Consider the following 14,248-nt stretch of genomic DNA (forward strand, 5'->3'; position numbering starts at 1 on the left):
TCATCCCATGTTGATACAGTACTCGTTTCACTGTAGAAATTGACACAATCTTACCAGCTTCTGCTATCATCTTCACAAGGATTTTTGGTTTTGTCCTGGGGTTGAAATGCACATGTCAGACCAAAGCACATTCATCTCTGGGACACAGAACCCGACTCCTTCCTAACCCCTTCATGACCCAGCCTATTTTGACCTTAATGACCTGGCCGTTTTTTGCAATTCTGACCAGTGTCCCTTTATGAGGTAATAACTCAGGAACGCTTCAACGGATCCTAGCAATTCCGAGATAGTTTTTTCGTGACATATTGGGCTTCATGTTAGTGGTAAATTTAGGTCGATAATTTCTGAGTTTATTTGTGAAAAAAACGGAAATTTGGCAAAAATTTTGAAAATTTCGCAATTTCACATTTTTAATTTTTATTCTGTTAAACCAGAGTGTTATGTGACACAAAATAGTTAATAAATAACATTTCCCGCATGTCTACTTTACATCAACTCAATTTTGGAAACAAAATTTTTTTTTGCTAGGAAGTTATAAGGGTTAAAATTTGACCAGTGATTTCTCATTTTTACAACAAAATTTACAAAACCATTTTTTTAGGGACCACCTCACATTTGAAGTCAGTTTGAGGGTTCTATATGGCTGAAAATACCCAAAAGTGACACCATTCTAAAAACTGCACCCCTCAAGGTGCTCAAAACCACATTCAAGAAGTTTATTAACCCTTCAGGTTCTTCACAGCAGCAGAAGCAACATGGAAGGAAAAAATGAACATTTAACTTTTTAGTCACAAAAATGATCTTTTAGCAACAATTTTTTTATTTTCCCAATGGTAAAAGGAGCAACAGTTTCTCCTTAGTACGCTGGTACCCCATATGTGGGGGTAAACCACTGTTTGGGCACACGTCGGGGCTCGGAAGGGAGGCAGTGACGTTTTGAAATGCAGATTTTGATGGAATGGTCTGCGGGTGTCACGTTGCATTTGCAGAGCCCCTGATGTGCCTAAAGAGTAGAAACCCCCCCACAAGTGACCCCATTTTGGAAACTAGACCCCCCCAATGAACTTATCTAGATGTGTGGTGAGCACTTTGAACCACCAAGTGCTTCACAGAAGTTTATAACGCAGAGCCGTGAAAATAAAAAATAAATTTTTCATTCCTCTAAAATTATGTTTTAGCAAGCAATTTTTTATTTTCGCAAGGGTAACAGGAGAAATTGGACCCCAATAATTGTTGCCCAGTTTGTCCTGAGTATGCTGGTACCCCATATGTGAGGGTAAACCACTGTTTGGGCGCACGGCGGGGCTCGGAAGGGAGGGAGCACCATTTGACTTTTTGAACGCAAGATTGGCTGGAATCAATGGTGGCGCCATGTTGCGTTTGGAGACTCCTGATGTGCCTAAACAGTGGACGCCCCTCAATTCTAACTCCAACACACCCCAAACCCTAATCCCAACTCTAGATATAACACTAACCCCAACACACTCCTAACCACAACCCTAACCCAACACACCCCTAACCCTAATCCCAACCCTAACCCTAATCCCAACCCTAACCACAACCCTAACCCCAACACACCCCTAACCCTAACCACAAGCCTAATCTTAACCCTATTTCCAACCCTAGCCCTAATTCCAACCCTAACCCTAAGGCTATGTGCCCACATTGCGGATTCGTGTGAGATTTTTCCGCACCATTTTTGAAAAATCCGCAGGTAAAAGGCACTGCGTTTTACTTGCGCATTTACCTCGGATTTCCAGTGTTTTTTGTGCGGATTTCACCTGCGGATTCCTATTGAGGAGCAGGTGTAAAACGGAATCCGCACAAAGAATTGACATGCGGCGGAAAATACAACACAGCGTTTCCGCGTGCTATTTTCCGCACCATGGGCACAGCGGATTTGGTTTTCAGTAGGTTTACATGGTATTGTAAACCTGATGGAAAACTGCTACGAATCCGCACCGGCCAATCCGCTGCGGATCCACAGCCAAATCCGCACCATGTGTGCACATAGTCTAATCTAACCCTAACTTTAGTTCTAACCCTAATTCTTACCCTAACCCTAGCCCTAACCCTAGTGGGGGAAGAAAAAAAAATATATATATTTTCTTTATTTTTATTATTGTCCCTACCTATGGGGGTGATAAAGGGGGGGTTCATTTACAATTTTTTTTTTATTTTGATCACTGTGATAAAACCTATCACAGTGATCAAAACGTACCTGGAACGAATCTGAAGACATTTTGGAAGATGGCGGCGCCCATGAAGAAGACGGACGGACACCGCGAGGCTCAGTAAGTATGGGGGGGGGGGGGGGGGAGATCGGAGTACCGGGGGGGGGGGGGGGGGGGTGGATCGAAGCACGGGGGAGTGGACAGGAGGACGGAGGGGAGCAGACCACAGTACGGGGCAGAAAGGAGGACCGGGGAGGCGATCGGTGGCGGGCAGATTAGGTTTTCCAGCCATGGCCGATGATATTGCAGCATCGGCCATGGCTGGATTGTAATATTTCAACATTTTCATAGGTGAAATATTACAAATCGCTCTGATTGGCTGTTGAAAGTGAAACAGCCAATCATAGCGATCGTAGCTACGGGGGGGTGAAGTACCACTCCCCCTGTCCCTGCAGATCGGGTGAAATTGGAGTTAACCCTTTCACCCGATCTGCAGGGACGCGATCATTCCATGACGCCACATAGGCGTCACAGGTCGGATTGGCACCGACTTTCATGACGCCTACGTGGCGTCAAAGGTCGGGAAGGGGTAAAAGTGATATGATGGCTGGACATTCCCATCTTTAAATTGTACCCAAGGATGAGCCAGACTTGTACAAGTCCACAATTCTCTTTCTGATATCTTGGTTGATTTCTTTAGACTTTACAATGATGCTACACAAAGAAGTAGTGTGTTTCAGGTGTCCATGAAAATACATCACAAGTGTGTCTCTAATTAACTCAGATGTTGCCAAAAAACAGAAGCTTCCAAACACATGACACTCATATGGGCAGTCCAGAATTGTTTAACCCCTTTCTGCCAGCTGACGGAATAGTACGTCAGATGGCAGAACCCCCGCTTTGAGGTGGGCTCCGGCGGTGAGCCCACCTCAAAGCCGAGACATGTCAGCTGTTTTGTACAGCTGACATGTGCGCGCAATGAGCGCGAGCGGAATCGCGATCCGCCCGCGCCCATTAACTAGTTAAATGCCGCTGTCAAGTGCTGACAGCGGCATTTAACTAGCGCTCCTGGCCGCGCGGCCGGAAATACTTGCACCACTGGCCCCCGTCACATGATCGGGGGTCATCGGTGCATTGTCATAACAACCACAGGTCTCCTTGAGACCTCTATGGTTGTTGATGGCCGATTGCTTTGAGCGCCACCCTGTGGTCGGCGTTCAAAGCAACCCTGCATTTCTGCTACATAGAGGTGATCTGCGCTTCACCTCTATGTAGCAGAGGCGATCGAGTTGTGCATTAAAATGCAATAACAGGCGATCAAAAGAACGTATCTGCACCAAAATGGTATCATTAAAAACTCCAGCTCGGCGCGCAAAAAATAAGCCCTCACCTGACCACAGATCACAAAAGACGCTATGGGTATAGGAAAATGGCGCAATTTTTTTTTTTTTCTAGCAAACTTTGTAATTTTTTTTTACCACTTAGATAAAAGAGAACCTAGACATATTTTGTGTCTATGAACTCGTAATGGCCTGGGGAATCATAATGGCAGGTTAGTTTTAGCATTTGGTGAACCTAGTAAAAAAGCCAAACAAAAAACAAGTGTGAGATTGCACTTTTTTTGCAATTTCATCGCACTTGGAATTTTTTTCCCGTTTTCTGTTACACGGATTGGTAAAACCAATGGTATCGTTCAAAAGTACATCTCGTCCCGCAAAAAAATAAGCCCTCACATGGCCATATTGACGGAAAAATAAAAAAGTTATGGCTCTGGGAAGAGGGGAGCGAAAAACGAAAAAAAAACAAAACGGAAAAAGCTCCGGGGGTGAAGGGGTTAAAGGCATAATAATCTTAGTGTATGTTAACTTTTGACTTTGCAGTAAGTAGTAAAAATGCCTTAAAACATTGTCTCTCTCTCTCATTCTGGCATTTAGCAAATATTAATAATCATGGTAATCCTAACTGAAATAAAACGGGAAATGTTTAATTCGGATTTCATGTCAGATATTGAGAAAAACATGCATAAGTGTCTTTTTATATAGTGTATGTAAACTTGTAGTTTCAACTGTATTATTGGAGCGTGCCAAAGACACTTGGATAGCATTCGAGCACATTAGCTCATCACTACTCTGAATGCGGCAGCAGCATTAGGCTATGTGCACACGCTGCGGACTGGTGTGCGGATTTTTCCGTACTGATTTTGATAAATCCGCAGGGCAAAAACGCTGCATTTTTCCTGCGGATTTATGGCGGATTTACTGTGGATTTTCCGCGGTTTTTGTGCGGATTCTACTGCGGTTCTACACCTGCGGTTTTTTAATATGGAGCAGGTGTAAAACCGCTGCGGATTCTGCACAAAGAATTGACATGCTGCGGAAAATAAACCGCAGAGTTTCTGCGCGTTTTTTTCCGCAGCATGTGCACAGCGGTTTTTATTTTCCATAGGTTAACATGGTACTGTACACCGCATGGAAAACTGCTGCGGATCCGCAGTAAAAACTGCAATGTGTGCACATACCCTTACTCTGGACTCCGTCTAGCCTCTGTTCAGCAATGTCCTTTTCAGAGGTGCACAAAACTGTGGTTGGCTGCGCTTTTAGTTCACATTAGACATTTTTGCAGCTTTTTTATGCAAATTTTCAGCTGCGTTTTACAGTACCAGCAAAGCCTATGAGATTTCAGAGATCTCATGCACACAGCTTGATTTTTTGTCATCAGGATCTTGTGCTTTGCATGTTTTTTTGCACAATGGAGCATGTTACTTTTCAGCATATTTTACCCATTGAAATGAATGGATGGTGAAAAAAACGTAGCATCAGGTATTGCTGTGTTTTTTTGTGCCAAAACCTGATTCTATAGAAAAGGAATTTTTTTTCAACAATAAACTTTGTCAGCATGCACAAGAGACAAATCTAATATGCCAAAACCGCAGCAAGAAACAAAAACATTGACAACGTCGTACCATAAGCAGTGCTTTCATCTGCCTTATTATAGGGAATCTTCCGCTGGGGGTTCCGTCTGAATCACAAATTTCAGAGATTTAAAAGGAAACCCCGGTGTAAGTGCTCAGCGTAGAGATCAGGATAAATGTGCGCCGTGCCTTACAGCGATCTTTGGGAGGCAGAATATTAATAAATAAAAAAAATCAACAGCAGGTGAAGAATTGGTTTTATTTTTTATGCAATTCCTCGTGCGGTATGAGCAATTAGACGACTTTATTCTTAGAGTTGGTGCGATTAGTGATACCAGATATATAGCTTTTTTACATTTGGCTGCTCTCTCACACTAACAGACGCTTTTTATTGCAAAAACTAGGTTTTGCATCACCATATTTTTACAGCTATAATTTTTCCATATTTCGGCTGACATGAGTAGAGATGGGCGAACCAGAACAGTAAAGTTCGGCGTCCGTATCGAACACCTACTGTTCGGGCACGGACTCCGAATACTGACTTCACCAGGAAAGTCTGTGACAATGTTTGGGTTCGGCCCCCTGAACACCGTTTGTTTGTCGCGATGTCATGTGCATGACAGCACAGCAAACACTGCCTCTGATCGGTGGTAAAAATCATTACTGCCGGTCAGACAGCCGCTGTTTCCATGCTGTCAAATGACAGCAAAAGCCCGCAGCTGTGATCGGAGGTATCAAGTTTACCTATGGTTGCTGGCGTGGGCTGATGGAACTACTGCTCCCATCAGCCTACTCCTGCTGCCGCTAATAACAGTGAGAGAAGGAGCCGCTGATGGAAGTATTCAGCAAGCGCCTGGGCTATAAATAAATTTAAAAAAAAGGCATAGGTTCCCCTGTATTTTTGATAACCAGCCAGACAACTGACAGCTGGGGGCTGCAACCCTCAGCAAGTTTGGTTATCAAGAATAGAGGGGTCCCAACCTTTTTTTTTTGTAAAAAAAAACCAAAAAAACACTATGTGGGGGTCCCCTACCCCATTTTTGACAACCAGCCTTGCTAAATCAGACAGCTGGGGGCTGGTATGCTTCTGATCAGCGGTAAAAGACGCTTTTTATTGCAAAACCTAGTTTTTGCATCTCCATATTTTGAGAGCTATAATTTTTACATATTTTGGCCCACTGTGAGGGCTTGTGTTTTGCGACGAGTTGACGTTTTTATTGGTACCATTCAGACAGACATTTTTTGATTGCTTTCTATTCAGATTTTTTATTTTAGGCCGGAATCACACTTGCGAGTTCAATGCGAGAGACTCGCAAGAGTCTCTCACATCAAGTCCCAGCACTGCCACTGGCACTCAGGACCGGAGCGTGCGGCTACATGTATTTCTATGCAGCCGCACGTTCCATTACCGAGTGCCGGCGGCAGTGCCGAGACTTGATGTGAGTTTCTCGCATTATTCTAAGAGCTATCATTTTTTTTATTTTTCCACTGATGGAGCTGTATGGCGGGTTTGCTTTTTTGCGGGACAAGATGATGTTTTCAGCAGTACCATGTTCATTTATATTAGTCTTTGTTCGCGCTTTATTCCACTTGTTGTTCAGGGGTATGATAATGAAGCATTGCTTTTTACCTTTTTATTTATTTTTTTATGGTGTTTAATAAAGGGGTTAACTAGTGGGACAATTTTATAGGGCGGGTCGTTCCGGACGTGGCGATACCAAATATGTGTACTTTTATTGTTTATATTTTTTATACAAATATTTATGGGTACAATATCTTGATTTTTCTATTTTTTTATATTTTTACATTTTAAAACATTTTTTTTCACTTTTAACTTTCTTACTTTGGTCTTTATGGAACTATCATTTTTTGCAGGCTGATCGATTGTACAGTATGGGGATGCAGCTTCCCCAGCACCGTATATATATGGAGCATGTCGGAAGGGGGTTAAAAACATTTTGAACTTTTTTTTTTTTTTATACTTAGCCCTTGTATGGGACTTCAACCTTTATGTCTGATTACTGGTCTCATGCATTGCAATACACATGTAATGAAGGAGACTCAGATGTTGGCTGAGTAACAGGCCATCATACTTAGCAGACTAGGAGGTCATCATGTGACCTCCATTTGCCATGACAACCCTTGGCTCCCCCGTGATCAGAGGGCACCGGAGAGGTGAGACACGGAGCCCTCTCCCTCTTTTAAATGCTGCGATTGTGGCATCTCAAAAAATAGCAAAGGGTTAACATCATGGGGACCTTATCCAATGTCACCAGTCAGAGCTATTGCTCTGGACCATAATCACAGTGCTTGCAGGACCATGGGGGTCCAGAGCGCTGCGAGACCGCCGACCACTGATAAAAGTTGGCGCTGCACAAAGCCAAGCGCCAACGTTTATCTATAGTGGGTGGTCACGAAGTGGTTAAAACAAGAGGCAACGTTATTTTTAACCCCTTAATGACCATAAAGTTTTTTACTGACCTGAGATAAGAAAACAGCATCCTCAGTGGGCAAAAACACAGCAGTTGTCAGACGTACACTATGGCTGACATTCTCCTGCATCAGCAAGGTCGGTGTTGGTAGCCCTCTACTGTACATGCCAATGTCAATAGTGACAGTGGCATCTAGATGGTTAACAGAGCGTGGGGTCTCCCCTCTTTAACCCCATTAGCACCCTGATATTGTGATTATATAGTCATGAGGTTTGTCTTGGCAATCCAAGGTCAAGTAATAGTCTGAGAGTCTGCCTGCTATAGTGCCCTGTTCAGATATCAGCAACATTTTATAGTGGTAAACAAATAAGTTTTGTGAATATCCTGCAAAAAAAACAAAAAAAACTGCTGCTAAATTTTCAAACCTTTTAACATCATAACAAAATAAAAGGACAATTGGGAAATGGTGTTGATGTGAGATAAAAATGACATTTATTTTATGTCTAAGTATTTTGTATGGTATGACTATTTGGATTATATGTATAAACATTTAACATTTGAAAATGGCGTTATTTTTTATAAATTGTCATGTTTCTGATATTTTCATAAATAAACGTAAAACATATCAAAATAAATTAAACACTATCATAAAGTACAATGAGTCATGAAAAGAAAAAAGACTATCAAATCACTGGCATATGTTTAAACATTCCAGAGTTATTGCCACAAAGTTACATGTCAGATTTGAAAAATTTGGCTTAGGCCCCTTTCACACATCAGTTTTTTGCCATCGGTCGCAATCCCTTTCGAATTTTGAAAAAAAAAAAAAAAAAAAAAAAAAAACAGATCCGTCGCAGATTGTGAAAAACTGATGCGACGGATCCGTTTTTTCGCTGGATCTGACTAGCTGATCCGGCTAATTGGATCCTAAAAAAATAAATAAATCAGAGCATGCTCAGTTAAAAAATTGGAATCCGTCGCCACAGGCTTTAATTCTAGCAAACTACGGAAGGCGACTGACATAAAAAAATGTTACAACGTCTGTTGTCTCTGGCCACCGGACAAACAATTTTCGACGGATCCGGTGAATGACGGATGAAGCGTGAGGCCATCCGACGCTAATACAAGTCTATGAGAAAAAAACAGATCCGGCGGCATCTGTCGCCGGATCCGTTTTTTTTCAAAATTCGACGGATTGTGCTTGATGGCAAAAACTGATGTGTGAAAGGGGCCTTAGTCACCAAGGGGTTAATGTTTTGTAATGCACGTTTAATGTTATCCAAGTAGTACCAAGTGGAAATATGGGTAACAAATGGTATGGCATTTACCAAGGACAGTGGTGATCCATCTTTCTGACACAGTGCCCACATCGACTGCAGTGGTGAGAACGTTTTGGTCTCATCAGATTACATTTGTTGCATAGCTCCCAAAATTCTTTCTCTAGTCAAGGTAGAAAAAATAAAAAAGTAAAACAAATACTGCGGTCATTCAGAAGTTATTGGTTTATTTTTCCTGGATTACTTCTAAATGGTGTTCAGACATGTTCCATTAAACATCCCAAAGTTGGGATTGGCCATTGTCCATGCTGCACACCACTCACACATGGAGACAAAAGGAACGATTCATTAAGACTGGTGCAGCGCACACGGATGTTCACAAAATCGCTTGCTGGAGTTCACTTATCGGATTCCTTAAATGGCATACACTGCTTAGTGAATCAGGCCTGTCTGATAGTGAATGTGGGCTAGCCGGAGTAAGTTACTCCACTTCAGTGATCAAATAACGGCAATATTTGGAGGTTACAAGCATTACTAAGAAGTAGCCTAATATAGTAGTAAACTATGACTGTTACAACCATTACCTGTAATGGGGATTTTTGGACTATCTTGCAGTTTACCAGGATCTGCAGTTGATGCTCTTAAAAGCGAAATCACACAAAAGATGGAAGTTACATAATAAGCTGAAAGACAAAATATAGCACACATTACCAAAACTAATATATTTACCAAATTACTGTATGATTATTTTGGCTTTTCCCAAAATCACAGGTTATCTGCCATCCACAGGATACAGGATTACTTGCTGATCATGGAGAGTTGGACTACCGGGTCCCCCAATGATTCAAAGATCAGGGCTCTGCATTTGCATATTAAAAGACAAACCAATCATGTAATTTGTAGCATCTAAAGTGTCCCCAGTGCGGTGTTAATGATGTAATGTGTGTCACATTTTCCCATAAAAAAAAAAACAAAAAAAACTTTTGATAGTTATATCTTACCTGCTCGTTTAGTCTTGGGGATGTGCTTCATTGCGATTAGTCAGGGTTGTTCCCAACCACGCAATTTGAATTATGTTCTCAGGGTTGCGCTGATGTCACTGTAAATCCCGCACTTGAGCAGCGTTGTTTTGCAGCGCTTGCGCAGTGTCTATTGGAGGAGTCGCACTTGCACATTGTTTATCGGTGATCCGCGCATGTGCTGTGACGAGCAGCGCAACTCCGGGAACATAAATCAAAATTGGGTGGGCGCGGACAAGCCAGACTCAACGCAATGAAGCACACCCCTATGACTAAACGAGCAGGTAAGATAAAACTATTAAAAGTGCTTTTTTATAAGAATTTCAGGGTCGATTTTAATGGAAAAAACATGTTAGTCATGTGCCTTGCATCATTAACACCCCACTGGGGACACTTTAGATGCTGCAAATGACATGAGTACAGCGCTTAGCTTTCCCCAGCAGCCCCGTAAAAGGTTGATTGGCGCAGAAGCAGGGGCATACATCACATAGCCATATAGCAAAAGTCCTAGACCCTCCACCCCTTTCTCCATACCTTGAAGCAAAAAAAAATCATTTAAAAACAGGGAGAGGGATATGCATTGCGACACATGCACAAGTAATTATGCCCTTAATGAAACACCTTAGTGTTATCACCCACTACAATACCCCTTTCATGACCCCAGTAAAGTGTTATGCACCCCCATAGACAATATATTCCCCTAATCAATCCCCCAAACCCATGCAAAGTATTGTGCTGCCACAGTGCTCCCAGAAAATATTTTTCGGCCACAGACCCTCAACAGTATAATATGCCCCACAGCATGATGTCCCCACACACAGTATCCACAGATCCCCCCTAAAGCCACTCTCCTTCCACCCACACATACTATAATGGCCTCTATAGCCCCCAACAATTAAAGACATTAAAAAACAAATAAATAAAACCTTCTCATATCAATGCGCTGCTCAGATCTGGGAAGTGGGCACCCAATGTGAGTTATTAATGTCACCTGCTGCCTGGAAACAAATGTTCAGTCTGAATGGTACAGCAGGGAGCAGACAGCTCACTGTTACATCATTCAGTTCAATAGTACCAGTGCACTGGGCCCCATATCGACCACGTGATCGGCCTACATGGGTTTTAGAACCCTGAGCGGAAGTCAAGCATGTGCACCTCCAATCCATTAAAGGCTAGGCTGCACAGCCCTGTTCTTAGGATCACTGGGCAACTCAGCAGTCAGCATCAGCAAGTTATCTTTTATCCCATAGATCCCAGCCCCGCAGTGTGAATAAATCATAAGTGACTGCGGGGCGGGATCTCGGGCCGCGCATGCGCGCAGGTGCAGTAAGCAAGACATCAAGTGATCTCAGTGGTCGGGCAGCGCGAACTGCGCATGACGAAGGCAGAATATGACAGCGCAGGCGCCTGGAGAATTGAATAACACCGAGGAGGCGGCGCCCGGCCCGCAGAGTGACGGATGTGGTGCGTCTGGATTAGGGGGGAAAGACCTGACCCCTGGACGATTTGAAGGTATGAGGGACAAATTTAAAAAGCGATCATTTCTGCAGTGCAACGAATAATAACTAAAAGAGCCACCTTGTCAGAATGCAGCATTAGTGCTGCACAAGATGGCTCTTTTAGTTACAAACGCCTGGGGGGGGGGGTGTTACAGGTTCCCTTTAACGCTAGAGAATGTTTGTAACTCTGCAGTGGAGTCAAGAGAGCGATGGTGACTTATGCACTATGCGACCCCACTTTATACCTTTACAAGATCTGAGTTACGCTGTGGCTGAGTTGATGTGGTTCCTAAACGCTTCCATTTTTCCATTATCCAAGTCAAAGTTGATTGTAGAATATTTTAGGAGGGAAGAAATTTCGCGAACTGGCTTGTAACAACAGTGGAATTCTGCTATAGTACCATGCCTGCATTCAGCAAGCTCTTTGAAAAGAATGTTTATGATGGCAGACTGAATGACTAATAGTGTTTTTTTTTTTTTTATTTACCTGTGGTAATCAATCCAAGTTAAAAACCTGAATTCAAGGATTAATAGGCATTTCTCAATCATTTTGCCCATATAGTGTGTTTTCACACTAAGCTTACAGTTCTAGGGGGCAAAAATATAGAAAAAGCAACCTACCACAAATAGCAGCAGCAGTAACATGTCCTTCTTCAAAGCGCGGGAAGAGGATGAGTTTTGGAATAAACAGTGTGTTGTAGAGCCATATGAAAAATATAATCCCAACACAGCACCATCCCTGCGGGTCAGCAACAAAATGTATAGGCAGCCCCATTGTTCATAGTATGATTTTTTTCTTGGAGAAAATCTGTGTCACAGCACCAATCTGTAAAACATAATTTTAAAATTATACACAGTGTGCTGTGAGAAACAAAAAAATGGCGAAAAGTGAATTATGGAAATTTAGTTAAAATGTTCCGAAAAGGTTAATGGCTTACCAGACACACTGGAGACCAGCTGTGGGGAATTGTGGAACTGGACATTATAGTAGCTATACTGAGTGTGAAACTTCCTCAACAGCACCAATACCCAATTATAGGGGTGCATTTATCCACTGTCAAACAGTGGCTGTCCTCTGCCCCAGGGCTCTGACATTCTAAGGCTTTGAGAACTCCAGTAACCAAAACCAGTAGATAAAAGCCAATCTGTAGATGTTGATGTAGTAGGATTTATACTGTGCTCCATCTACTAGAATCTAGTACGTACTACTGTAAAGTGAATATAAGATCGTTGAATCTGAAAAACTACAGCCAAGTGCACAAAAGGAAATTTGAAAAAAAAAAGAAAGTGATGTTACTTGCAGGGGCGAGGCTAGTCTCTGCTTAGCAGGTTTTTCTCCTTACAATGCATATTTGCTGGCTCGTCATTTCTCATCAGAGTCAGTGACGGAGTGCATTGTCACTGTGCATTAAAAAGAATATGAGCATATGTCGGAATTGACAACTGACGCATGCTCAGTAGAGCAGTGACTAGCCCAGTCCCTGAAACGATGCTTCATTTCATGATGAGGGCAGAGGCTGCGGCAGTTACTGGCACTTCAGAGCCATAATAGAGTCTTTTTTGAGTATCCCAGCATGCACTGGGGGTTATCAAACTAAGCATAATCAAAAAATAAAAGTAAAGCAGTTAGACAGTGTAGTGGGGGTACGATAGGGATTTTTTAATTAAAGTATATTATAAAAGATTACATTATTACATTAGACATTTAAGATTAAAATAAATAGTTTTGGACCACACCTTTAAGAGCAATGTACTCAGATTACTGCAGGTAAAGAGCATGTCTGTACACGACATGTTCCCTTTATTCCCTTCATTATTTAGCGATAACATATTGGGCAGAGTTAGTCACTCTATAACCTCATCATAATAGTCACATGCTTTCACGGGGCCCTTGAGAAAATTAATTACACACCCATGCCTTAAAGGATTTTGTAACCCCACCAGGAATTTAAAGTTAGGTGAACCAGCATGGATTTGAGAGGAGGAAAACTAGCAAAATAGCAAATACGTGGGCTGGGCAATATACTACGTTGGCTGGGCAATATACTGCGTGGGCTGGGCAATATACTGCGTGGGCTGGGCAATATACGGCGTGGGCTGGGCAATATATGGTGTGGGCTGGCCAATATACGGCGTGGGCTGGGCAATATACGGAGTGGGCTGGGCAATATACTACGTGGGCTGGGCAATATACTACAAAACATATTCTAACCCCTTCATGACCTTGCCGTTTTTTGCAATTCTGACCAGTGTCCCTTTATGAGGTAATAACTCAGGAACGCTTCAACGGATCCTAGTGATTCTGAGATTGTTTTTTCGTGACATATTGGGATTCATGTTAGTGGTAAACTAGTGGTTAGTTTAGGTCGATAATTTCTGAGTTTATTTGTGAAAAAAACGGAAATTTGGCATAAATGTTGAAAATTTTGCAATTTTCACATTTTGAATTTTTATTCTGTTAAACCAGAGAGTTATGTGACACAAAATAGTTAATAAATAACATTTCCCACATGTCTACTTTACATCAGCACAATTTTGGAAACAAATTTTTTTTTTGCTAGGAAGTTATAAGGGTTAAAATTTGACCAGTGATTTCTCATTTTTACAACAAAATTTACAAAACCATTTTTTTTAGGGACCACCTCACATTTGAAGTCAGTTTGAGGGTTCTATATGGCTGAAAATACCCAAAAGTGACACCATTCTAAAAACTGCACCCCTCAAGGTGCTCAAAACCACATTCAAGAAGTTTATTAACCCTTCAGGTGTTTCACAGCAGCAGAAGCAACATGGAAGGAAAAAATGAACATTTAACTTTTTAGTCACAAAAATGATCTTTTAGCAACAATTTTTTATTTTCCCAAGGGTAAAAGGAGAAACTGGACCACGGACGTTGTTGTCCAATTTGTACTGAGTACGCTGATACCTCATATGTG

The 14,248-nt window shown here is 42.1% G+C and overlaps 1 protein-coding gene across 2 annotated transcripts in view; it reads right to left on the reverse strand.

The window, feature by feature from the left end:
• Positions 1-14,248, reverse strand: part of ZDHHC21 (zDHHC palmitoyltransferase 21) — a 78,536-nt gene that overhangs the window by 28,811 nt on the left and 35,477 nt on the right. For both annotated transcript variants that reach the window (XR_013212291.1, XM_077249239.1), the window contains exons 2-4: positions 11,934-12,138; positions 9,379-9,477; positions 8,846-8,957 (exon numbers count right to left, since the gene is read on the reverse strand). Coding sequence is in view for 1 of the 2 variants with exons in the window: in XM_077249239.1 (XP_077105354.1) it covers positions 8,846-8,957; positions 9,379-9,477; positions 11,934-12,087 (365 nt within the window). In the remaining variant the exon portion in view is untranslated. The remainder of the gene's footprint in view (positions 1-8,845; positions 8,958-9,378; positions 9,478-11,933; positions 12,139-14,248) is intronic.

Source organism: Ranitomeya variabilis, chromosome 1, assembly GCF_051348905.1.
Source record: "Ranitomeya variabilis isolate aRanVar5 chromosome 1, aRanVar5.hap1, whole genome shotgun sequence".
Lineage (NCBI taxonomy): Eukaryota > Metazoa > Chordata > Amphibia > Anura > Dendrobatidae > Ranitomeya > Ranitomeya variabilis.